The following is a 26,086-nucleotide window of genomic DNA, read 5'->3' as shown; positions in this document are numbered from 1 at the left end:
TATTTATGAACTCTTGGTCTTGATTATTAAAACGTCTAGACTTCACGGCAATTGGTTTACAATTAGGCGATAGGTTGTGGAAAAGAGAGGGCTTGTTAGCAGAAGCTGAGGTCAGTGCACACGTACTTTGCGAAATAACAAAGTCATCTTTTTCACCGCCATATTGAAAAACTACTTGGTTATGTTGTGATTGAAAATCTTGCCCCAACAATATATCGCTACACAAATGGTTAAGTACTTTAAAACGCACGTCAAGATATATGCAGTCATTAATACTAAGATCGACAGTACAACTGCCGTGAACATTACTTTTCAGGTTTGATGAAGCCATTGATACACTGCTGCAGCAAGGAGTGACATGTAAGTTTAACCGCTTTGCGGTGTCTTTGTAGATAAAACTGCACGAGCTACCGGTATCAATCAATGCAGAAACTTTAGTACCACACACTACCGCGTTAGTACTGGCTTGCCTTAAGCACGTTGGCGCTTTATGGATTGCACACATCGTTACACCGGTTCTTGCTCTTTGCTTGACTTTCGATCGGCAAACATTAGCGAAATGTCCTTTTCTCGAGCACTTAAAACAAACAGAATTTCTAGCGGGACACACAGTTCTTTTGTGATACTGGCGCCCGCAAAAAAAGCACAGTTTACTCACACTTCCTGAAAAAGTCCCTTCACTTGCTTCTTCCTTAGTCACTTCTTCGGCCGCTGTTGCAGATAATCCAGTTGCAGATAATCCAAGACCTGTCGTGTGTGCTTGCGAATAGAGTTCGGAGTGCTTTCGAGCCTGTTCAAGCGCTCGTGCTTGTTGAACAGCCGTTTCGAGGCTTAATTCACGATTTTCTAGCAACCGTTGTCGAATAATAGGGGATAGGATCCCGTTGATAAAAGAGTCTCGAATCATTTCATTTCGGTACTCTTCGATCGACACTGCGCGGAAATTACAATGTCTTGAGAGCTTTTGAAGCGTCAGTAAGAATTCGTCCAGCGACTGTCCAGCTTCTTGCTTTGAAGTCGCGAGCAGGTGTCTGGCGAAGATCTCACTAGGAGTTTTGGAATATAGGTTCTTCAACGTAGTAACAGCCGCTTTGTAAGTTTCGCACTCTTCAATGTGCTCAAAAGTAACATGCGAGACACAGTTTGTGAGGATCTTAAGCTTCTCCACCCTCTGCCTCTGCTCTTCAGGGAGTGCTTGGGTTAGAGCTTCGATATAGTTGTCGAATGTTCTTGACCAGTGTCGCCATTGCTTTGAAGCCGCAGGTGAATTAACGTCGATGTCTAATCGTGACGGCTGCATCAACCACTCCATCGTACATGACAATTAAGTTGATTAAATTGTAATGAAACTTTACTTTATTGAAAGCTTTAATCAACTTAGTAGTAGAGCATCTAAAAACACAAAGAGTTACTGAAAATAAAACACATAACTGAGAATAGAATTAGGCATCTGACTGGCAACTAACACTTGTACAACTAATAATAATAATAATGTCATGGTTTTATTTATTGTCGCTCTACAACAGCTAAGGTCTTTTAGCGACAGGGCTCATATTTAATTTTATATCTGGTTTTACGATGTTATCACATTATTACCCGATTTATTCTCACTGCGTTACACAAGAAAGAACACAATCGGTACCGTTTTTAAAGTCTTCGGTTTGACCCGACCTGGAATCGATCTCAGATCTACCAGCACCAGAGCCGAAGGCGAAACCACTCGACCACTGAGCTGGTGACTTGTACAACTGATCGGGTTTGTAACGAACTGATTAGTCAACGCACAAGCAACACAAGCACAATACAGAGTAAGTGAAATAAACGTGTCAATCAACGAATACAAAATTGAACTCAGGCAAGTTTTAAGGCAATTCACAACACATTTAGCATCAAGTTCCAACTAAAACGGCAAGAACAAAAACATAAGATGTAAAATATAAGGGTCTAAATCTTACAGCAATATAAGCTGCCGTTATTTTGTAAAAACAAAACTACTTGCGTTTGGAGGGGGTCTTGGAACTGGTAAAGTTACATTGCGAGAAACAGGTGCAATGGATGATGATAAGCCTATGCTTCGATAAGTCAGTGCTCTTTTATCTTTAACCTATGTGATACATCGTGATATTTAGGCTATCATACAGAAGCAATAGTCAGCATGATCGGTTTGTGGCTCTCTCAAACATTTTAGAATTGCAAGTGACAAAGCTCTTTAAAAAACCCTTTACCAACCTTTAAAGCTAAATCTTCAGCTGCCACAAATGACAAAACTCTTTTAGAACCCCATACCAACCTTTAAGATTAGATGTACAGGTGCCACAAAGTAGGCTACATGGGGAGCCCACGCCTCGTTTTGGTCCCCAATTGGCATTCCAAAATACAATTTATATGCTGTCCAGTAGACCTAGGCCTACTTGATTCCTTTCAATCTTTCGTTTGAAATATGCTTTCCACTAATATCATATTCACAAACATAACAAAACCAATCAAGTGAATGTTTGCATTGTCTACTAACCATTGCGACTTCTACATTCGGAAAAAATACATTAACAAGTTATCAAAAAGACAATAGCGCTGTTGTGGTATCCTGGGTTTCTAAAAATTTTGTTTCTGACTCCTTTCAATTTATCAAATTTGTTTGAGAGTTTTACTTCGAACTATGTTAAATAAGCTTGTATTGTTAAGAAAGTGTTCAATGTCATTTTGCTTTTATCGTGAAGTAGATTTTTAACAGGTGGCTAAGCGCATAACTGATTTATGCAAATTGGCCTACTGATAGTGATAGTTAGCAATCAATGATAGAAAAAACTAAATGCACTTTTTAGAATCAGCTCCTTAAAATTATCCAGAAACAATAAAAATATAAAGATAAACAAACATTTTGTGAAATTTTGTTACATAGTGTAATGCTTATAAAAATATTACTGTAAAATTTTTAGCTTAAATTAGCTTTCAGTCGTAGGGCTTAGCCTGCTTGTTGCATACACAATGCAGAAATGACAAAATTTACAGATGAAAGATAAAATTGAAGATTTCTATAATGGAATGAAAATAGGGTAAAAAAAACAACTCACAATGGAAGATGAAAAAAACGTTTTCCATTTCATCCCATACTCTGGCAGCAGGAGCGAATTATCACATCTAGAGTTCGACAACCTTCACGTTGGGCAGCATAGCTGTGGAAAAGTCAGAAGATCACGCTTCTGTGCAAAAAAGAATTTTTTTTTAGAGATTTAGTTTGGTAACATTGGTACCCTTTGTAGTTCTTGATTCCGATTTCATTTGCTAATTCCCCCCTAGGTCTGACAATGCACTGGCATACTTGAATGTGGATAGAGAGATGGGCTCCATCCCTCACCTTCTTAATCCTAATTCTAGCTTTTTCTACATCTTCGGCATGCATACATTGCTTTTATTGTAATTGTCAAAAATAAAAATAAATTGATATTTTACGTCCATGCGTTAATCTGAATTCAGTTCAAAAATTTAATGGGCTACACAACCGTTTATATACTCAAAATATTCTAACTTATTTTTAAAACAACATTTCTTCTATTTAAAGATGTTTCTGCTTTTAAAATTAAAACTCACGTTGTTAGCTGTTCTGTGCGCTAGTTTTTTTGTATTTTTCTTGTATTCAAATTCAAATGGAATACAGGATGTTTGGAAAACAAAATATTTTTCATTGAAAGAGTCCGGTTTGAGAAGAATACAGGCTCAGATAAATGAAACGTTTCAAAGGAGTTCAATGAAACTAGAGAATGTTTCAATAACTGGGAACGAACAAAATGCAGAAGAGGTTCTGGTAAACAAAAAACATCAAAAAAAGGAGACAATCAAAGTGCAGTTACAAGAAGCATTGGAAAGAGCGCAAAAGAAGGTAGATAAGTTTCTTCACAGTAGCCTATCAGTAGGCTTTATACTGTATGTGTTTTACTATATGTCTTCAGATTTTATTGGCTACTGACAACAAACTGATGTATATCAACTCTGAGGCTACCACTCTCTCGTCTCTCCACTCCGTATCCGAGCCGATACACATTCTATGAAATGCATAGCACTACTTCAGTGGTTCCCAAGCTGAGGGCCGTCAATCATTTTTATGAGAGGCGCAAACTCTACAAAAATATTTTATATTTTTGCAATGTTTTTAATAATCTGTACTGCATGCAGGCTACTGTCCTGTAGTTAATGTTACGTCAAAACTTTTTTGATGAAAACTGACTTGTATTGGTGGAAACTGGGGATTACTAACGATGATATTTACAAATGGAACTTTTGTTGGGCTTAAGCTACAATCTGGCTTTGTTATATGTAAAATAAATTGAATTACTTAGATACGGTATAACAAAATGTCTCTAATGCAAACCTTGAATTGACACTTGTTGATGGCATCATAACTTGAATTGTTTGCTTTTAGGAATACAGCATCGTAATATGGAATCCCATGGAAACAAATAGCAATTACTCTCAAGGTCCCTTCAAAGTCAATGCCAAAATTTGTGGAAATTGTTCTGTTAGCTATGACAAATCGAAGGTAATATACAAAAGTAAAAGTACCTTTTCAGACAATCTGTCGTTTGCATCTGCAAACGTTGAACCAATGTAAAGAGAAACTGATTTGATACGAGATGAGATGCAGGATAGGCTAACACGGTATTTTTGTTTGAATGCTTCTTTGTATTGAATTCCTTTTCACTGTGCCTTTATAAACAGGGTTCATGAACGTTAGATTGTATGAGTTGCATGAAGCTATAAATAAGTGAAGTAGTTTAAATAATTTTGATGATCACAATGACAATGATCTTGATGATAATAACAACAGTAACAAGGCCCTAGTTTAAGCGTTTTTATCTCATAGTTTTTTGTTTTTTTTTCAGTTAAATGACACGGCAACAAAGGCTGTGGTGTTCCACTATCTTGGCCTGAACGCTTCATCATTACCAGCGCATAGGTTTGTGTGTTCGAACTTATTATGGTCTAAGCTGTGCAAAAGTAGTGGCTAATTAATGATAACAAAAGATATATCATCCATAATTCCACAAGTTCCGCTTATCCACGCTACCGTACAAATAAGCATAACACGAATCCAGTAGGCTACAATGATCAACGCAATTTCGGTTGAATTGAATTTAGCAATTGATTTTGAAGGCACTGATTTAGAATCTAGCACTAGTTTTTGTTTATCACATCAAGTTTTTAAGCTACAACTTTTTTTCTAAACAAATGTAAATGTTTGTTTTTTTGTATCACATCCTTAGAGTCTGTTTCAAAAAGTTGTGTTAAAAAAACAGCTTTTCTATGTTTCCTGTGTCCTAATGCTGCCGTTTTTGCCAATAACAAAACAAAAACCAGACGAATGTTCCGAGATGCACAAGTGTAAAAAGAAACAAAATGAACTAAACATTTGAGTTTTAGACAGAAAAACGAACCTATCAAATTTCTCAGATAGGGCATATTGAAACACAGCTATAGTTCCACACAACTGCCAAAGTAACAAACGTTTGCAATCAGATAGGGTAGTTAACTTGACCTAAGTAGGGTAGACAATAGTGGATCTAGGAGAAGAAGACACTTGGTCAAGTGCCCCTAAAAAAAAACGAGAGAAAACATGTAATTTTGTAAAATTTTCTCGCTTGCTCATTAACGGGTTAAAGTTGGCGGCATTGAACGCGCAAAGTTTCAAACATTTATTTAAGGACAAGAAACTTTTTATCTGCCCCCTAAAAGACTAAGAAAATGATGCAATACCGAAGGTACCGAAGTACCAATACCGAAGTAAATACATTGCTGCCTGAACTAGTTAACAATTAAATGACCTATTTTAGTGTATGAGATAAAATGAAAAAATATTTAAAACCAAACTAAATAATAAATGTTATTAATACTACAAAAAGTGTTCAATGCCAAGAAAAAAGCCAAGCGGAGCGAGTCACATCAAAATTGGTTACTAGTTTACTAAAAACCTTAACAGCCTGTTTTACCTTAATAGGATTATCAGAAATTCAGAAGGAACTGATAAACATGCAAAAATAATAAATCGATAATACTTGAATAGGCCTACTCAAAACGTCATCTAGGGCAAGTTTTTGTTGCACTAAAAAAATGAGAAAGTTGCATTTATTTTTAACGAAAGTTGCAGTAAAAAGTTGCATTTATACACAAGCATTTCAAACATCAGTGGTTTACTCAAGCGATCTATTCACATATAGGCTAACGCTAAATATTTCCAAACATTTTCTGGGGAGAAATGGCGATCTTTTGCCAACAGTTTGTGCAGCATGCTAAAACTTCGTTCCACAGTGCATGAAGTTGCTTGGCAATTTAACAATTTGGCATACAATTCTGGACTGATGTTTGGCCGGGTCATTTCTACAATTGCTTTTAGATCAGAATTCAGTTCGAATCTGTGAGCTAAATACAATTTTATTCCAGCTGGATCGCTGCCAAAATCAAATGTGTATCCTCTTTCATACGCTTAAGCGACGGTATATTTTGGGCTCTCTGCTCTTTGTATTTCATCAATGAGTTTAATATAACATTGATAAATTTCTCTTAGGCTTCTAGGAAGGCTTTCAGCTGCAACTGCTTTCTTTGCTTTCACCACTAACTGCCCTGTACCTTCGAAAGCATTAACTATCTCAAGAACTTGCGGAAAGTTTTTGGCATAGTATTCTGCTGCCTTCAGCCAACTTCCCCATCTGGTGACTACAGGTTGCGGGGACTGTTGATTGCTGAAAACTTTCCTCTTCGATCTTTATTTTTCACCACTGAAGCTTTTACTGCGGCAATTAGCTTGTCAACATCCTCGTAGATAGCACGGATTCGTTCAGCTGCGTTATGCAAAGCATGAGCCACGCAGGTTATGTGAAAGAGCCTGGAATACATTTGTTTAAGAACACGACCTGCTGCTGTCATGTACCTTGCGGCATCTGTGAGCAATAAAACAAAATTGTTTCTGTCTGTTTGGAGGGTGCGAATTGCATCATCTACGGCATGAATAACAGTTTGCTGATTTGGTGAAGCATCAATAATTTTACAATGCAACAGATAAGTTGTTTCTGACTCTTCTATATCTCCCACTAGGGTGTTTACATATTTGCATCCTGAAAAATCGGCTTCATCCACGACTATGAAGATGACCTTATCTGAGAGAATTTTGCAAATTCGATCAACTTCCCATTTCCCCATATCATCGATTCGCTTTCGGCATGCTGACTCGGATGGAGCTTTTTGAACAAGATATTTGAACAGGGCCTGCAGATCAGGATTGTTAAGTTTGTAGAGGGGAATATCTGCTGAAAGGAAAGCACCTGTCACTTTGCCAACATAATCATTCCAGTCAAAACTAGTTGTTGGTATGTTTAGTGGCTGCTGTCGTTGCTGCGATGTTGATGACAGATTTTTGTGGTGCTTTGTACTCTGACGATGTTTGTCTACCGAAGATTTCCTGTCATGCGACACAGTTGTAGAGCATAGTGTACAGAATAGTTCTCCACGAGCAGTAACCATGAATTCCGCAGGGTAGCGTGCTACATAGGCTCGCACTTTGGAAAGTGACGATTGTGCTTCTTTTGGCATTCTTGTATAAATTTTACCAATTCTATTATCCACGAATTCTTTTAAACAATGTATCTAAAGATCAAAAGTTATTCTTTGTCAATTACTAACAGCTCGCAGAGCAACTTAAGGTAGCGGTAATCTAAAGTCGATTTTACTGACTGCTCTATTCCAAACACTGTCATCTTAATAGATATTATGGTTATTGTTTCTTACTTGCAAGATAACTAATGCTCTTTCATAAGCACACAGTTTAACTAACTAAGCTATACAACAACACTTGACCTGGAAAGACTAGACATGATCTATTTACTTTTGTGTGGGCTTGGCCAAAAGCCAAGTCATACTTTCACTTCTAATCGAGATTGGCACTGTTCTTGGCTAAGGTTGTGCAACTTCTGCATTGCAAGCCACCTGTTGCGTCATAGATAACATTGAGACGCAGTTAATCCGTCACATAGCTCTTTGTTATACAAATAAAGAAATTAGAACTATGCTTGAAATAGTTTTGTAGCATGTTTTTAAAGTCACACTTTACATGTTGCAAAATATTCATAAAAGTTGCAGTAAAAAGTTGCATGTAAAAAACAAAAAAGTTGCAAAAAGTTGCAATATAAAATTCCTGAAAACAGCTTAAAACATCGTATTATAAAAATTCTGAGTATTTCGGAAGCTGTTGGAAGCTGTAAAAAAAAGTTGCAAAAGTTGCAAAAACTTGCCTTAGACTCATAAGTAATCTCTGGTTCCATTTCCCCAAAAGGTTGACAAGAATAGAAAAACAGTGCTTTAGCATTAATAAGTCTTTAAACCTAGCTTGAAAATCATCAAACAGTTCTTGAAGTTTGTCTTGTCGTTAGGTATATTTTCCAGATTTACATTCTCAATGAAGGTTATGAATTGTCAAGTAAGTGGGTTGATAGCCTACCTTGCGTATGAAATTTGCAATATTAAAAACAGTTTTTATAACGTCTTCATATTTGAAATATAATTCATTAATTATAAAGGTTTGGTAGAGAGTTTGGTTTGTTGTACCACAGATTTACAAAACAAAGTGACTTCAAAGGGCTTAACATGTTTTGTTACCCGAAAAAATACAACATAATTAAACTAAACTTAAACGTTTTAGGCACGTATAGCCAACTTGAGTCCTTATCAGGAATTACTTTGTAACTCCGTTAGCTCAGTGGTTACGCGCCCTGCTCAAGACCACGCGTCGCTGGTTCGACTCTCGGGGTGTGTGCTTGAGCAACACATTTCAGGACTGCTCTCTATTCAGCGGCACCTAGTGAATGAACTCAGCAGCAGTCGGCAGCAGTGGCCGAGTGGTTAGTGCGTTGGGCTCGCAGTCGAGAGCCTGCATGTTCGACTCCAGCCACCCGCACTTGCTGTTATTTCTCTGGGCAAGAAACTTTACGATAATTGCCTCTACCCAGTGATCGATTTCGAGTAATGGGTAGTACCAAATTTAAGTCATAAGTATAGTAGACAACCGGAAACAGACATTGCCGTCGGCTGCAGCGTGGGTCAGGTGTACGTCGGAAGGCGTACACCGATGCATAGCGCTCAAGTCCGCTTTCCCGCAATGCAGGATAAAGATAATAAAACAAAACAAACTCATTCCCCGACAAGAACACTTCAACAATCAGAAATTTCACTCTGTCAATCTCGGTAACCGGCCCTGCGTCAAGAGCCTCTACAGGTAAAGCTTATGAAAAACTACCAGAAGTAACCAATCAAGGCTTTGTCAGTCCGAGGATAAAGATTCAAAACCAACCAACCATAAATAACCAACTGCAATGTACAAAAAATGAGAATTAGAAAATAAATCTGACTATGCACTATAACTGCAAGCTAAGTTTTAATTTCCTCTTTGTAAAAGTTAGGGCAGATATAGCAGAAACTGTAGGCTACTAACAACACAATTGCACAACTGTCTTTCTAACGCTACGATACCCCGTTGCACTAAGGCTACGACTGAAGCGATTGTGCAGTTGGAGTAAAGAGTGGGGTTGATTGGCTCTTTTTTGAAAATCAATTTAGCCATGATTTTATGATACAACAGTATATTTTAAGAACTCTGGTAAAGATATTTGAATTTGTTGTTGTTATATTGTATTCATATTGTATTAATGTCACTTTTTAATTATGAAATTTAAAGTTCATAGATTGTTTGTTACTGTAGCCTACTAAAACACGTTATTGCGAATGATGGGCGCGACCACACGTAACAGGAACTAGATTCATCGAAGCAATTATTGTTCGAATAATTTTCTGAAAATGTGTTATGTAGGCTACCTTAAATTGTCAGAATTTTCTAGGGGGAGCTCAAGCAATTATTAAAAATTCCAGGAGAGACTGAATTAGCTCTAGAGGGGGCTGCAACCCCTTGAGCCAGGCCCGTAACTAGCTTGGAGCACCAGGGGGGCACTAAGTATCATAGAGGGGGCCCAACTTTTACCTTCTGTATCATGTACAAAAACGACGTTTGTACACAATGTGGGTATATTTACGCAAAAACATTAATCGTATTACAGTGTTTATATTAGCATGAATTATCGTAGAAACAGCAGCGTGAACTGGCATTATAGAGTCAAGTACATGAAGTAGCTTAAACAGTTATAATGACGACAGCATAGAAATTGAGAAGTAAAGTCATTTTTAAAACATCCGACCACCGACTAGTGATAAAATGGTTATTAATTGGCATAGAAACCGCAGTGAAATTCATGATTTTGGAGTTGATTCTTTTGTTAGTTAATCCATTGCCTTTCACTTTCATGGACTTCGAGTTTGTTTTAGTTTATTAACATTTTCTTCTAATGCGCTGCATAAATCACAGAAAATATACTATAGCCTACATAGAAAATAGGCGTTTAACTATGATCAAATATGGCTGCAGCCGCTGCACCTGTCACTCATCGTTTTGTAAATACTAATTGTGGCCTATGTTGCACCTCATATTAACTAGTGCAGAATCAACAATCATTTCTTCCAGATCAATCCTTTAATGATAATAGTCAGAATATATTTCACACCATCAGTGAAATGTATCCTCGCCATAGGTAAGTTAGGTCCAGATAGGATGGATGGGTTAACAAAAGGCGAGGATGGACTTCACTGAATCTATTAACAAAAACGTCCAGGTCTATTTTCTGGGTCATTTCCTTTTTAAAATCCCACAGAACCAAGTTTGCCTGTCTCGTCTGAAACATATAGACTGCGTGTGGCCTGTGGATTTGTCTCCGGGACTTAGTAAAGTCCCGAGTTTGTCTATCCGAGATAAGACCGGGAAGCCACTCTCACAAACCGCACTGCTGGACCCGAATGATGCCACAGTAGCGGCAAGTTTATATACATTTGGGAATGCCAGTCGTTGATTGTACAGCTCTTTCAGTAGGCCTACTACAGTAGAACTCGGTTAATCCGGATTCGGTTAATCCGGATCTTTGCCTAATCCGGATAAAACTGGAAGTACAAATGAACAAGTCTTGATAGAACCGTCATCTGTTAATCCGGATCTTCGCCTAATCCGGATGGAATCGCCGGTCAAATCGAATCCGGATTAACCGAGTTCTACTTATATCGGAATTCTGGTATTGTGCAAATTGCACATGGTCATGTAGAAACTGTTTTGCGACTTGTAATTCCGCCTCTGGTGGAATATCTTCAGTTGCGTAGGCTATTACCTATAGTGACATGAGCGATTCACGGTCCAAACGTTATCTTTTTTTCTTGAATGGTCACGAACATATGTGTAAAACCATGAATTGACTGCAAATCTAAGTTTCATGTCCAAAACTATTTTGTCTATCACAGCATACATCAGTAACTTTCTCAGATCCCTTTCCTCCTCCATTCCTCCAGCAACTGGTAACTCTTCCATCACTTGGAAATCAGTGAGGCTTGTATTTAATCATCACTACGTAGTAACTGAATCACGCTTCATAAGGAAGCGTAAAGGCAGAATACGCAAGTATTCCATGGCGAAAACAGCAGTTATAAACTGCAAGTATAGAAGCATAGCCAACCTAGAACGCAAATGCCAAGGTGGTTGTCCGGTAGCCTACTTTAATAACGCTTAGTGGCATTCAACTGCACAGTAGCCTACTCTGGAGACTGATCGGCTATCACACTGCATAGCTCAGTTGGAAACTGGTGTACCTACTCTGGATCTAACCAGCAATAAATCTCGAGTCTGTCTGTTTAACACAACATTCGACCACACCATTCAGCACACACTGTTTACAATTAAACAACACAAGAAAATCGGGTATAAAACTAAAAAGTCAGCAAACAGAACTAATTAACATCATTTTTCCCAAGGGAGGCCAACATTTTTGCAGGGGGGGGCTTCGCTCCCCCTGCGCCCCTCCTAGTTACGGGCTTGCCTTGAGCACCCCTACTTTCCGCGCCCCTGAGAGTATGCCTTCTGCAAGGTAACGCACTAAATTGATAAATTCAAGTTTATTAAAAAGCTTTCGCCACACAAGTGTGGCTTCGTCAGTAATTACATAGGCCTATCTAATCAAAGAAGAAGGTTTAGTTCTACATTTGTAAAAATTATATGTAGCTTACTAACGAAACCATGCTTGTTTGGCAAAAGCTGTGCAGTGCCCTTGGATCAATTAATGTGGTACTGTGGTGGCCTACTCTCTATGTCTTCAATACAAAAGATATGTATTTTCGATACGCTTTTGCACATGCGCGTAATTATGCGCACAAATTGAAAGGACCACTTTACCATGTTTTACGATCCAACCAAGGGCAGAAAAGCTGTTTGCGGCTGTCTTGCAATGTTTTTAACATGTTTTAGCACAGTAGCAAATGATATTTGAACTTTAAATGCCATCAACAAAAATCTAAAAGCAAATTTCCGGGTAAGGGAGGGGTTAATGGAAATTTCAAAAAAATGTTACCAAAGTCTTAGAATATACTGTTGTATCTGAAATAAGTTTGAAAATGAAATTACTCCCCCCACCCTTACTTAGAGCATGACTTATCTTCAAACATTTTTCTAAGTCCCTCTTACTAATATACAGTAGTCTTTATTTCAAAATGCGAACCGCAGCATACTGGTGTTCTGCAAGAGGGTCGCAAGTGCGCCATGATAGCCTGCTTATATCCAGTGTTCAGTGACGATCGGTGAGGGAAAGCAAGGAAAGCAGTGCTTACCTTAACAAAAACTATGCAAAATATAATGACTGAATTCTAGGTTTAACTTCTTATTACTTTTATCACGTCTATTTTAACTTGAAAATTACTGTATTCGTGACTATAGAATTATTCGTAACGCTTGTGAGTAGTCTAAGTCCTCACCAAAACGCATGTCTTGCCTATAAATGCCAATTGACGCAAACGCTTCTGTCAGAAACAATCACTGAGGCTCCAGGTAAGCAACTATCAAACTTGCTTTCCCAGATTCAAAAATGTCAAAAAACACCTTTGTTTCATCCAATCCTCACTCGTTTTGCAAAACGTCACCAGCTGCTTAGCCAATCAGATGTGTTATGGTTATGGTAGGTTAGTTGTGCTTTCCCAGTGACGTCAATGCGTACATTCGCTAGAGCGACTAGACTAACTCTTCAGAATGGTCTCTCGTCACGGTACACGCACAGCATCATAATGCCGAAATAATTGTTGCTGTTTTTTAATGTCTCCTTAATGTACTTTAGCCTGCTGTACTAGCTTTCATAGCCATGCCTTTGCCCTTTTTACAGCGTTGATATAACGTTACTTCGCCAATGAACGTTCAGGTGCGGATGCAATATTTAGTTTGTTAAGCTTCTATACGCAGGAGGCAAACTTATCCAGCTTTTTGTACAAATTGCTTGCGGTTGTAATCTTTAGGCCTAAGTGTTAGTTTTTGTAGTGTAGGCTTAACTGAATATCTGAAAATGAACATTCATGACGAATTAAACATTTAGACAACTATTATTCTATGTCTAACACAGGATTTTGGTCCTGCAACGTTAAAATTAAGATTGTTCATGACTTCTAAACATTAAATGGATGTATGATCACGACATAGGCGAAGCACAATTTGACAGATTTTTATTTTTGATTTGTTTTGGAAATGCTCTCAGAGCGCACCAAATTGGAAGTGTTTTTCAAAAATTTCTGGGGGAGGCCCCCCAGACCCCCCGCTGGAAGTGTTGCCTTCGGCAACACGCCTTCGGGCTTCGCCCGACGGTTACGCCCTTCGTGCCTACTACCTTGCTGCAGCATATTTCCAAGTTGCTTTCCCAACGGTTTAAGCCACCGAACGTCACTGGCAGTGTTGTACGTTGACGCTGAGGCTAGCGCCGTCATTTTTTTTTTTTAATTGACGGAAGTGATAGCGCCGTCAATTATTTTGCCAATTTTAAGCGCCAAGCGCTATGCGTCATTTTTTGTTATCTCGTTTCACAATGAGAGCTTCACAATGTATTTTGGCCAGCGCGACTCAACCGAATTACCGGCTTTCGCGTTGGTGGAATGGCTTCCTGGAATAGGCCTACAAGCGAAAGAAGTTCGCCAAATGGTGATCACTCATATCGTGAGCAGTAGCCTATCGGGAACGAGGGATCAGACAGAGAAAGCGAAAATCAATGAATGTCATCGCGGAGGTTGAAGATGCTTTATTTCAAGAGCTCTATGCCCCAGAAAAGAGCGATGTTGGTGCAGTGGACCTCGTTAAAAGATTTATATAAGTTATGCTGAACCATCACAGCACGCTTGGAACAGTGATACCTTTCCGAGTGAACGTTTTCAAGGCTTTTTTTAAATACAACACACCAATACCATCCAGCGCTGTTGTGGAACACATGTTTTCACATGGAAAGGACATTAGCCTATGCGTCCCAAACGCAGCAGATTGTCAAATAAACGTTTTGAAATGCTTGTGTTTCTACAAGAAAACTAGCCTACTAATAGGCTAAGCAGCTATTGGCAATGCAGTCTCAAAACATAAAACTTGCTCTTTATTCATAGCTAATGTTAGCCTAAACTCGGTTGAAAAACTTCCGTTTTGTGAGACCCTGGCTAAAATAGCGCTAGAAATTAGCTCTGACGCTTACGCCGTCAATTTCTTTAAGAGCTGACGCAGTACTTTACGCCGTAAATTTTTTAGGCAATTCGCGCTGACGCCGTCAATTTATTTCGTTGACGCGTACAACACTGCTTATATCTTGCAACCGTAGCGCAAAGCTGCAAAGTGTCAAATCAGTTTAGAAGGAAGCATATGCTGTAGGATTAAAATAATTAAAATAAAGCTACCTTTTGGCAACTTCTATCATGTACAGTAGCGTAACATCTAAGGGGCACGTGCCCCCCAATCAGTTTGAAGTTACAGAATTTTTTTAATTTTTTGAAAACAATTTTTTTTTTGAAAGTCGGTTTCAAATTTTTTCTAGATTATGAACTATCAAGGGTGTAGGACAGGCTGTGCCAAAAAATGGCGAGGTTCATAGATTTTTCCTTAACTTTCTGAAAATTTGTAGTGGACTTTTACAAACACAAATGTGAAAAAAAATGAAAATAATGACGTCACACGGTCGCGCTGGGCGTTTCTATAGTTACCAGTACCCATTTTCATAAAAACTGTAATATTTCGAAAACCACTGGAGATAAAAAAATGAACGTTAGATTAAAAGCTGCAGAAGTGGCATGTTTATATCTGCTCTAAGAACACTTTATTCTAGGACTACTTAAAAAATATTTATAAGCAAAAAACTCAATTTTACTATTTTTTTGTACCGGGTAGTAAGAGAGATGCAGGACCAATTAGACATTTTGTTCTTTTTTGCTCTCATTTCTTCAGCTTATATCAAAATAAAACAAAATTTTTAGACAATACGGCCAGGGTCAATGTTTATTGACTGTGTAAATATAATGACAATCGAATTTATTTTTGTGACATTAAAGCTTATACAAACTTTTTTGAAGAGTGTACAATCGGTCCTGCCCCTGAAGAACCTAATATACACAAGCAAACATTGAAAAACTAAACATGTTTTTTCACTTTCATTGCAAAAACAAGCACATAAAAATGTGAAATAATAATACTTAGTGTCTATAAACATTTTAATTGCCAAAGTAAGATTAATTAGCGTTACATCAATAGCTCTTAACTATGTAAGAGGCGTCTTCCTAAGGGGGTGTTAAACTCTTTTCCGCCACGGCCAAAATTCACTATTTTTGTTGAAATGACTTCTGCAGCGCAGCCTGCATGTAATATAATGTTGCTAGAACAATAAGCGTTATTTTTAAAACGTGCAAAAGTTAATTCTTCAAGTGCCTTAACTCATTGTATAATAGTGTTGGACGTTAGCCTTGTTTGTTTGTTTATCTTTATCCTGCATTGCGGGAAAGCGGACTTGAGCGCTATGCATCGGTGTACGCCTTCCGACATACACCTGACCCACGCTGCAGCCGACGGCAATGTCTGTTTCCGGTTGTCTACTTTACTTATGACTTAAATTTGGTACTACCCATTACTCGAAATCGATCACTGGGTAGAGGCAATTATCGTAAAGTTTCTTGCCCAGAGAAACAACAGCAAGTGCGGGTGGCTGGAGTCGAACATGCAGGCTCTCGACTGCGAGCCCAACGCGCTAACCACTCGGCCACGGCTGCCGTTTAGTACTGTTTAGCCTACTGTTTAGCCAGCCTACTGTTTAGTAGGTCCTTCAAGGATTCATTTCAAAGGTGTGAAAAAAAATCTTAGAAGTTTGGCGACATTATCAGAGCAGGTTACTAAAAAGCCATTGCCGTTGTTGATTATAAGTGGAGTTGAAGTGACAAATACCAAAGACACATTTTCGAAGTATTGCTTCATGTAGAATGTAGCCTAGATTGTAGACTCTTTATGGACAGACTTAAAACGAAAAACATTGTTGTCAGTGCTAAAATCTTGCAATTTCATGCAATTGCAATATGTCTGTCAATAAAGAGTCTACATGAAGCAATACTACGAAAATGTGTCTTTGGTATTTGTCACCTCGACTCCAGTTATAATCAACAACAGCAATGGCTTTTTTAGTAACCTGCTCTGATAAAGTCGCCAAACTTCCAAGCTTTTCTTTCACACATTCACACCTTTGAAATGAATCCTTGAAGGACCTATTAAACAGTACCATGTGTTCCAGACAACTGTTCACCAAATCAAACGTCATGTAAAACCGTTCTGGTCTACTGAATCATAGCGTATTACGTAATGGAATATTTCTAAAAAAATGAGCAAATTGCACTATCGCTTGCTTGACCTGTAAAACATTGCAGCTGCAGCATAACATTACATCATCGTTAAATCTTTAATTACTTGAACAGGTGTGGGCCAAGCTTGAACAGGTGTAAGCTAAACTTGAACAGCTGCTTGAATACCTTATCATTGCTTATCAATATTACGTCACAGTAACTGCCTACGTGCGTTTGAAATATTGCAATCTATTCTCGTCATTTTTAAAATTGTTGCTTGAAGAGTGGTCGAATATTTAACTGTTTGCTTAGTGCTTGCCAGCTGGACGAATTTCCGTCTTTATCCAAGTAATTTGTTTTGTAGTGACAAGTTTAGTGGTGTTGGTCACAGCGGTAAACCATAATTTCTTCGTGGGAAAATTGTATCATAAGATTCCCAAATCCGTTCGTCTGTATGTAATGATCGAAAAGAAACACTCTTCAGGAAACGTCTATTCGAGAATTGTATTTCTGTAAAAATAGCCACCTGGCTGTCGAAAATGGGGTGCAACGCCGTACACCACTAAAACTTGTCACTACAGAACAGATTACTTGGATAAAAGACGGAAATTTTCGTCCAGCTGACAAGCACTAAGCAAACCAGTTAAACATGCGACCAACCTCTTCAAGCAACAATTTTAAAATGAATGACCAGAATAGATATCAATATCTCAAACTCACGTACGCAGTACTGTGACGTAATAGTGAAAGACATTGTCACGCAATTCAAACAGGTTTTCAAAGGTGATGATGCAATATTTCATGTTTAAACAGGTTTGACACAAGTCTTACGAACGATGGTGCAATTTTGGCTCATTTTTAGGAAAAATTCCATGACGTAATACGCTAAGATTCAGTAGACCTGAACGGTTTTTATATGACGTTTGATTAGGTGAACAGTTGTCTGGAACAGGTGTATCGCGTTGCACCTCAGTTTCGACGGCCAGTGGGCTATTTTTTACAGAAATACAATTCTTGAATAGACGTTTCAGAAGAGTGTTTCTTTTCGGTCATTGCATACAGACGAACGGATCCAGGAATCTTATGTTACAATTTTCCCACGAAGAGATTATGGTTTACCGCTGTGACCACCGTGCAAGACCAATTATACAATGAGTTAAGGCACTTGAAGAATTAACTTTTGTACGTTTTAAAAATAAAGCTTACTTTTCTAGCAACATGGTTTACCGTTGTGACCACCGTGCCAGACCAATTATACAATGAGTCAAGGCACTTGAAGAATTAACTTTTGTACGTTTTAAAAATAAAGCTTACTTTTCTAGCAACATCATATTACATGTACCGTACGCTGCAAAAGTCATTTCAACAAAAATAGTGAATTTTGGCCGTGGCGGAAAAGAGTTTAACACCCCTTTAGGAAGACGCCTCTTAAACAGTTAAGAGCTATTGATGTAACGCTAATTAATCTTACTTTGGCAATGACACTAGGTATTATTATTTCACATTTTTATGTGCTTTGTTTTTGCAATGAAAGTGAAAAAACATGTTTAGTTTTTCAATGTTTGTTTGTGTATATTAGGTTCTTCAGGGGCAGGACCGATACACTCTTCAAAAAAGTTTGTATACTTAGCTTTTAAGTGCAACTGCACGATAACTTTGACCGCACTTTATCTGAAAGAGCATGTTTCTATCTATAAATACCAACTTTGCCCTTACATTTTAAGGCTATATTTATCTCAATAAAAATTATCAAAACTATGATTTTCCACGCGCTTGTATTTTGGCCACGTTTCTGCCATGGCGGATTGCATTGCGCAACACGCGGATTATGACGTCACTTGTAGTCAGACCTCGCAGCGACTATCGGTTTTGCAAGTTCTTTCGTTGTATTCGCCCTGTAGACCAGGAGCCAGGTCGATTTATTTGACTGTCTGAGTTAGTAAGGTTTGACAAGTGTTTCTAGACTGAAGTTTTACGTAGATTTCAATAATAAACTTCTTACTTGCACTGGCCTGACCGTTTTTGTTATATTAACCATTTTCTGAGATGATACCTGGCAATATCGCTATATCCGTCTGTTATGTGTCTGAATGCTTTTCAAGATGGTATAGGCCTACATCAGGGGTGTGCGGCCCGCAAGGATGTGCCAATTTTAAATTGTGTGCTGCCCGCAAAACGTGTTTATAATTTAGTTTAGTCTGGTACGTGTGAACAATTCATTGTGGAGTGGATTATTATAGATTTCGCACCTTCTCTTAACCATTTTAGAAATCTCCCACCGGCCACCGCTAATCCATTGTGTTTAATTATTTGGAACGTAAAATTGTATAGTCACATAAAAGGCTTTATGAACAAATTACGACTTTGGAAAGCTCACATACAGATAGGAAATCTTTTTCATTTTCCAACTTTGAGAGACTATGGAATGCATCTTGAGAAGGAAGCTAAATTTGAAAAATTGTTGTATGAATTTTTGGCTCGTTTCAAGGACTTCAAATCTCATGAATATTTGTTTGGTATATTCTCTTCGCCATTCGACACAGACATTGACAAAGCACCAGTTGATATCCAACTTGAACTGATTGATCTTCAAGAGAAAACGGATTTGAAAGCAAAGTATTTAGAAATGAATCTTGGCGATTTTTACCGAAAACATCTCAACCAAGATGACTTTCCACATTTGAAAAAATCCATTGCTTCAAAAATGGCTCTTTTTGGCTCAACGTATTTGTGCGAACAATTTTTTTTTTCTAAAATGGGCGTCATGAAATTTCCCTATCGATCGGTTCTGACAGACAAATAGCCTACCTGGAAAATAGACTTCGAATTGCGAGCACTTCCATTAAAGTAAATTTGGAAAAGGACGTCGGAAAAAGAAGCCAGCTGCAAACTTCGCACTGAACTCGTTTAAAAACGGTGTGACAATAAATTTGAATAGCAGTTTTCTTCAGAAATTTATGCGTCTTAACTTATTATTTCTGCATAGAGATAAGGTCCCCTAATAATGCCATAAGAATAAAATGAATAACAAAAAAACTACTTTTTTGTGCCTGCAACTACTAGAAATTATATGTTAAATAAACGTGCTGCCGCGGTTTCACCCAGTTATTTATATCTGGTCCTCCTGTAATAAAGGTTGCATACCCCTGGCCTACCTCACAGGAAACAGTAAGAGGCAATAAAAGGTGATTTTAATGAAAGGTAAATTATAAACTAAAGATATAGGAACAACATGACTTGATATTATGATCAATATGAACGCTTTTTGTTTGATTATACGGAACATGGTAACATGCAAAAAGTTTCAATCACCAGACAAAATCATTTTTACATAGGCTACCGGATAACCTATCTAGTACATTCAGTAACTACGAAAGGTAAATATAAAGTTTATATTGTATATATATCTTAGATAGAACATACGAACATGTTAATGTTAGCAAAGTTCCAAGAGCTGAAGCAAAACAACCCCATCTGCCTCAATGAATGTTGAAGCGTTATCAGCTCATTATTGTACAATACAAAATCTTTTCGATGTAACCAAGTTTGCCTGTTCCAATTTAAAAAACTAGCCCTCGGCGATGGGTATCGTAGACCACCCCTGGCACACAGGCATCAACAACTAAATTTGTATAATATGCTGGCTGAAAGATGCGTTTTCATCTACGTGCCTTATACATTTGCGCATTCACTAGCAACCAAGCCTATCTCGTCTAGTTTAGTCTCCACTAAGTTCGACTACAAGTGACGTCATATCACTAGTTGGCGTAGACGAGTTTGCCACTTCCAGGTAGCGTGAGAGAGAAGCGCTAGAGAGCGTGGGAAAAAGGTCGGTTTCTTGGCTGTGGGCCTCAATTGTGAGGAAGTGAGTTTTTCAACCCGCATCGGATGTCTTGGCAATGGATTCTCGCCAATGTTAATTCAATCGTGCAGTTGCACTTTAATGTCATAAAAATAAATTCGATTGTCATTATATTTACACAGTCAATAAACATTGACCTTGGCCGTAGTGTCTAAAAATTTTGTTTTATTTTGATATAAGCTGAAGAAATTAGAGCAAAAAAGAAAAAAAATGTCTAATAGGTCCTGCATCTCTCCTACTACAAAAAAAATAGTAAAATTGAGTTTTTTGCTTATAAATATTTTTCAAGTGGATCTACAGTAGATTAAAAAGTGTTCTTAACGCTGGTGACAGTGGTAAACCATAATATTTTGGTGGGAAAGTTGTAACATAAAATTCCCGGATCCTTCTGTCTGTATGCAATGACACGGAAAAAATACTCTTCTGAAAATGTCTTTCAAAAATTGTATTTCAGCAGAAATAGCCACTGGCTGCGGAAAGGGGAGCGCAACGCGATACGCCACTAAACCTTGTCACCACAATACAAATTACTTGGATAAAAGACGGAAATGTCGTCTAGTTGGTAAGCACAAGCAAACAAACCAACCTTTCCAACAACGATTCTAAAATGACAAAACTGACTTGAGATATTTCAAATGCACGTACCAGCTTCTGTGACGCAACAGTGATAAATATTGTTATGCAATTCCCAACAGGTGTTGAAACGGTTTGTGCAATGTTTTACTGGTATTACGAAGTATGTTGCAATCTCTGCTCAGTGACGTTTCATTTGAAGAACGATTGTTCGTAACATCGTGATCCCTAGTTATGACAGTCTGACATGGCATAACTAAAAAAGAATTGACGACAATCGCCAATAAATGAAAACACACGATACACAAATTGTTTGAATCACTCACGGTTAGGTTAATATGCAAATATACAGGGCATGCAAAGAATGAACAATAAGAATAATACACGACGATACATGAAATTGGTACCATAGGTACACGCTATATACAATGGTTGCGATAATAACCGACTGTTCTGGGCTCAGACAAGTATCGGCCACCGCAGACAGAACTAGGCTCAAACCGTAACTCTTAAGTGTTCTTTACCGGGCGAGGCACGAAATATCCCTCAACACATAGTCTACTTTCACTTTCTCCGTACTCTCATCATAGTTGCAAACGGCAACTTTAGCTCTCCGAAACCACAGGCTTCTCTTTCCTAATTTTTGGGACCACCTCATGCACCCTCCCAAGTTGATACTTCCCACGTTTACCAATGTCTTGGAGAAAACCCTCCACTACAAGTTGACCAGGCTCCAAATTCTCGGCCATTTTTAACCATTTTTTCCGGCCTTGAAGCCCTGGCAAGTAAAAATCGATCCATTTACTCCAAAACTGCTGAGAAAGTGACCAATTGAACCGATAATCCCTTCTTAGTTGGTCACGATCATGTGGTTGCCCAACAGCACAGTATGGGTCTAAATATGGGGTCAACAGTGAGGCAGGGGTGATGACAGTAAAATCTCTAGGGTCGTCACTCAAAGGTACCAAAGGGCGTTCGTTCACGATCCGAACGGCACTGGTCGTGTACGTAAGCAGTTCAATAAAATTGGGCTTACGTATTGAAGCTTCCAAAATGTGAAAAAAGTAGGGGAGAGTGGGGTTAGTTGGAAGGCGGGGTTAGTTGAAAAATTATCATGTTTTTAAATCTCGAAGACTTTTTTAAATATTTACTGCCACCATGTGATGTAGTTTATAAAAACACATAATCCATGTTAGTTTCGATTTGTTGAGTCAAGTTATGCCTGTTTGGCAGACAATTTTGTATTTTCTTTCTTTCGAAGTAAAATTTTTGGCGTTTTCAGAAACATCTTTTGCGTCGATGTCGTTAAAGATAGGCAGTAGTATTTTGGTTTGTGTCAGCTGTAGGTGTTCTACAACACCAAGAAATAAACAAATTTTAGTCAAATGCACCATGCTTGAATATTTTAGGAAAATAGTTTGTCATATGCTAATGGGGCTAGTTGGAAAATATTGGGTGGGGTTAGTTGGAAAAGGTTTTGATAACAGTATGACGATGTAATATGATGCGAGTATATCGTCGTGATATGATAGTACGTAGTATAAGCTCCAATGTATTTGTTTTAAGCAGATATACCGGTAAAATTTTAATTTGAATAGCCTGGAAAGTGCAATATAGCCTATACGGTATCACAAGTTTTAAGAATGAGTTTATTAAGAAACGTTTTTACGGTGATTAGGTGTAGAATGTATTGCATTTTGATTTCAAAGCAAGTAAACATATTTGCTTACGAATCTATGTAAATGTTTGTTGGTTGAAAAAAAAGTATCCAGTTAATTAGTGTGCAGAAAACTGACGTTTTTCAACTAACCCCAGGCATGGGGTTAGTTGAAAAACGTCATTTTAAATTTGCATTAAAAGTTAAATTTACTGAATACTTATTTTTAGTTGTATGATAAGGGACAACATAGGTGATAATTTAAGCCGCTTCAAGCTGTTAAGTTATGCACCAATTGCTTTAAATTCTACTTTAAAAAAAATATCTTTCCAACTAACCCCAGTCTCTACTTAGTCATATCGGCCACGAAACCAAATCTACCAAGCCGAAATCTAGCCAAGACATCTGCCAGAGGGTTTAACAAATCAAGACCCGAAAACATTACATCATTAACACAAGTTCCTCGGAATTCAGACTTGCCATCGTAAACAATGCGCTTTTTTTAATTGTGACGTCACAAAGTATGGTAAATACCACTCAAATTCCTTTACATTTCCTGCTTCACCAGCACGCTCAATATAACCATTAGATTTAAGATCTTTCATGGTGTCAGTAAAGAAATCACGAAGTTCAGGTTGTTTTAAAGCCTTCTTTTTTAAAGCAGTAGCTCTATCTGACGCCAACAAAAAATTGTTAGGTAGATCAATATCTTCCTTCAACGGTACAGGTATCTCAAATCGACCATCTTTCAACTCAATCTTCAGTTCTCTAGCCAAAATGTCATTGCAAGATAATTCACAGGTTTCATTTTGCAATGTCAATTCCTGAATGACTTTGTTCAGGTCTGCTATTTCCATATCACGAAACTCAATTTTACGCTGAAAGCTAAAGATGACATCCGACTCTGAAGACATTTGCACTCTGCACACGTTAGCAACGCTTTCATCTAAGGGTGACTTACCACCACAAGCCAACCAACCGAGAGGATTAAGTAAAACATGTGGTTCACTACGATTTTCACCAAGACGCTCTTCTTTAGCCCACATCAAATAAGCGTTGTCGTTACCAATCAGTACATCTACAGTACTACATTCACTCAAATGAAACATATTCACGTCATGAAAATGATGGAAACCACTTAAATCCTGCTTTTGCGGTAAAGTTTTAACATCGTCAGCCCAAGCTGGGTTAACCACCGAGGTTATGTCACAAAACAGTTCATCCGTCTCTAACGACTTGATGTTGAGTTTAACAAGGTCAGCACAAGTAGCTTTCTGACCAGCCAGAGTATCCATTTTAAACGACGCTTTATCATACGGTTTAAGGCCAAGTTCGCACACCAAATTACTCGAAACAAACGTCCACTGCGAACCAGGATCATGCTGACAATACACCAACTTCGATTTACCTGTCATTGGATTCAAAACACGAGCAGCAGTAATGCGGTTAAAGGCTGCTTTAACATTTCTAATCTTAACATTACGCACAGGAACTCTGGCACAAGCATCATCTTTGCCGACCGAATCCAGAGAATCACGTGACGTCACATAAAAATCATGCAAGAGAAAAAAGTGTTTCCTATCGTTGTTAGGCCCACACTTATGACAGTTGTTGGCATGAACACTGTCCCTAACCATATGCTGGCGCAAACAATTCAAACATTTGCCAGCTTTCACAATAACATCTCTCCGATCTTTAGGTGTCAAGCGCAAAATTTCCTTACAATTAGACAAAAAATTATGTTTAACTTGACCAAGTGACGAACAACAAATGCATGCCGGCATGTCACTACGTCTGGCCACACCACCGCGCTGTGCGCCAACAGCAGTCGAGTACTGCGAACTCCCTGACATCACATCATCGTGGGGTTTTACCGACGTCTGCCTAACCGGACATGAAGGCAATTTTCCTTTGCCAAACTTTTTAAAATGCTGCGACTCACCAGAATCGCCCATTAGCATAATGCTAAAATCAGTCGACTTACGCGTTTCCTCCCGCACTACAAAATCGAATAAACTCTGAAAAGTAGGCTCATTAGTGCTACCATACTGATCACCTAAAAAGTCAAGATAGCGTTGTTTAGCTATGGGAGTCGCTTAGCTAAATCCAAAACAAAACGTCCTTCCAATTTATCGCGCTGACCATAAGCTTGCGCGTAAAGCAGACACTGCGACAATTCATCTTTAAACTCTTTCAAATCACTAGAAGAGATCGAAGTCAATTTGCTACCATAGCGGTACTTCCTAATTTCTGGTTCGGCAAAAAGACCTTCACGAACTCCAAAACGTTGGGACAAGCGATCTAACGACATTTCTATCTTGTCTTCCTCTTACAAGCCAGGAGTGTCGGAAACCAAATTAGCAATCGTTTGAGCAGCTGTTCTAACACAAGCTGCTTGTAACAAAGTCAAACGAGTCCCTTTAAAAGGAAAAGCTGCCATCAAAGCCGTAATACGATTTTTAACCGTATCTGTTACTGCTTCTTTTTGGCGGCAAGAGTTACTGGCCTTGACCATCAGGTCTACGTCTTTCTTATTGCTAATTACTCCGTCGGCTTATATCAAATAACAACGGGAAAAAGTATGCCGTTGGTCAAAAGCCTTATTTATCACTTCAATCAATTTATTTCGCAAAATATATTCGTGATTGTGTATTCTAGGTAGACAAGGTGATAAAGTCTCGGTTTTTGATCTATTTTCGCCATTTCTTGGTCAAATTTCTCAGTTCACATTTTATTTTGAAAGTCATCTTGCATTGAACACAGAATTTCATCAATTTTTTCCGTTTTTGCGCAAACAGTATTTCATGCACTTTTTGCACTACAAAGCAATTTGCGCAAATAACAAATTACCTTCCTGATTATTGCCTGCCAGCAAAGAATGACTCATATCGCGTCACAGAGCGCCTCCCTACCCAAACAGCAAAATCGACGTTGAATCAATGTAAACATGACGGATTTTGCTGCCTGGGTAAGGAATGAAATTTTAGTGCCGTCGCATTATGAGTGACAAACACAAAATGAAACCGCACACTAATAGTCAGTGTTGTACGCGTCATTGAAATATATTGACGGCGTCAGCGTCAGCGCGAATTGCCTAAAAACTTGACGGCGTAAAGTACTGCGCAAGCTCTTAAAGAAATTGACGGCGTCAGCGTCAGCGCTAATTTCTAGCGCTATTTTTTGCCAGCGTCTTATAAAACGGATATAGCTCAACCAAGTTTAGGCTAACAATAGCTATAAATAAAGAGCAGGTAGGCCTATTA

General features: G+C 38.3%; 1 protein-coding gene across 1 annotated transcript in view; it reads left to right on the top strand.

Annotated features, from left to right (window-relative positions):
* Positions 1–3,571: 3,571 nt before the first annotated feature.
* LOC145778192 (4-galactosyl-N-acetylglucosaminide 3-alpha-L-fucosyltransferase FUT6-like) overlaps positions 3,572–26,086 on the top strand; it is a 40,442-nt gene continuing 17,927 nt past the window's right edge. Inside the window, exons 1-3 of the mRNA XM_082589639.1 lie at positions 3,572–3,877; positions 4,418–4,534; positions 4,878–4,951. Of these exons, the coding sequence (XP_082445765.1) occupies positions 3,746–3,877; positions 4,418–4,534; positions 4,878–4,951 (323 nt within the window). The 5' untranslated portion in view covers positions 3,572–3,745. The remainder of the gene's footprint in view (positions 3,878–4,417; positions 4,535–4,877; positions 4,952–26,086) is intronic.

Source organism: Aplidium turbinatum, chromosome 1 (assembly GCF_918807975.1).
Source record: "Aplidium turbinatum chromosome 1, kaAplTurb1.1, whole genome shotgun sequence".
In the NCBI taxonomy this organism is placed as follows: domain Eukaryota; kingdom Metazoa; phylum Chordata; class Ascidiacea; order Aplousobranchia; family Polyclinidae; genus Aplidium; species Aplidium turbinatum.
Note: the sequence above shows the minus strand (reverse complement) of the source record. Positions and strands in the feature narration are given on the sequence as shown.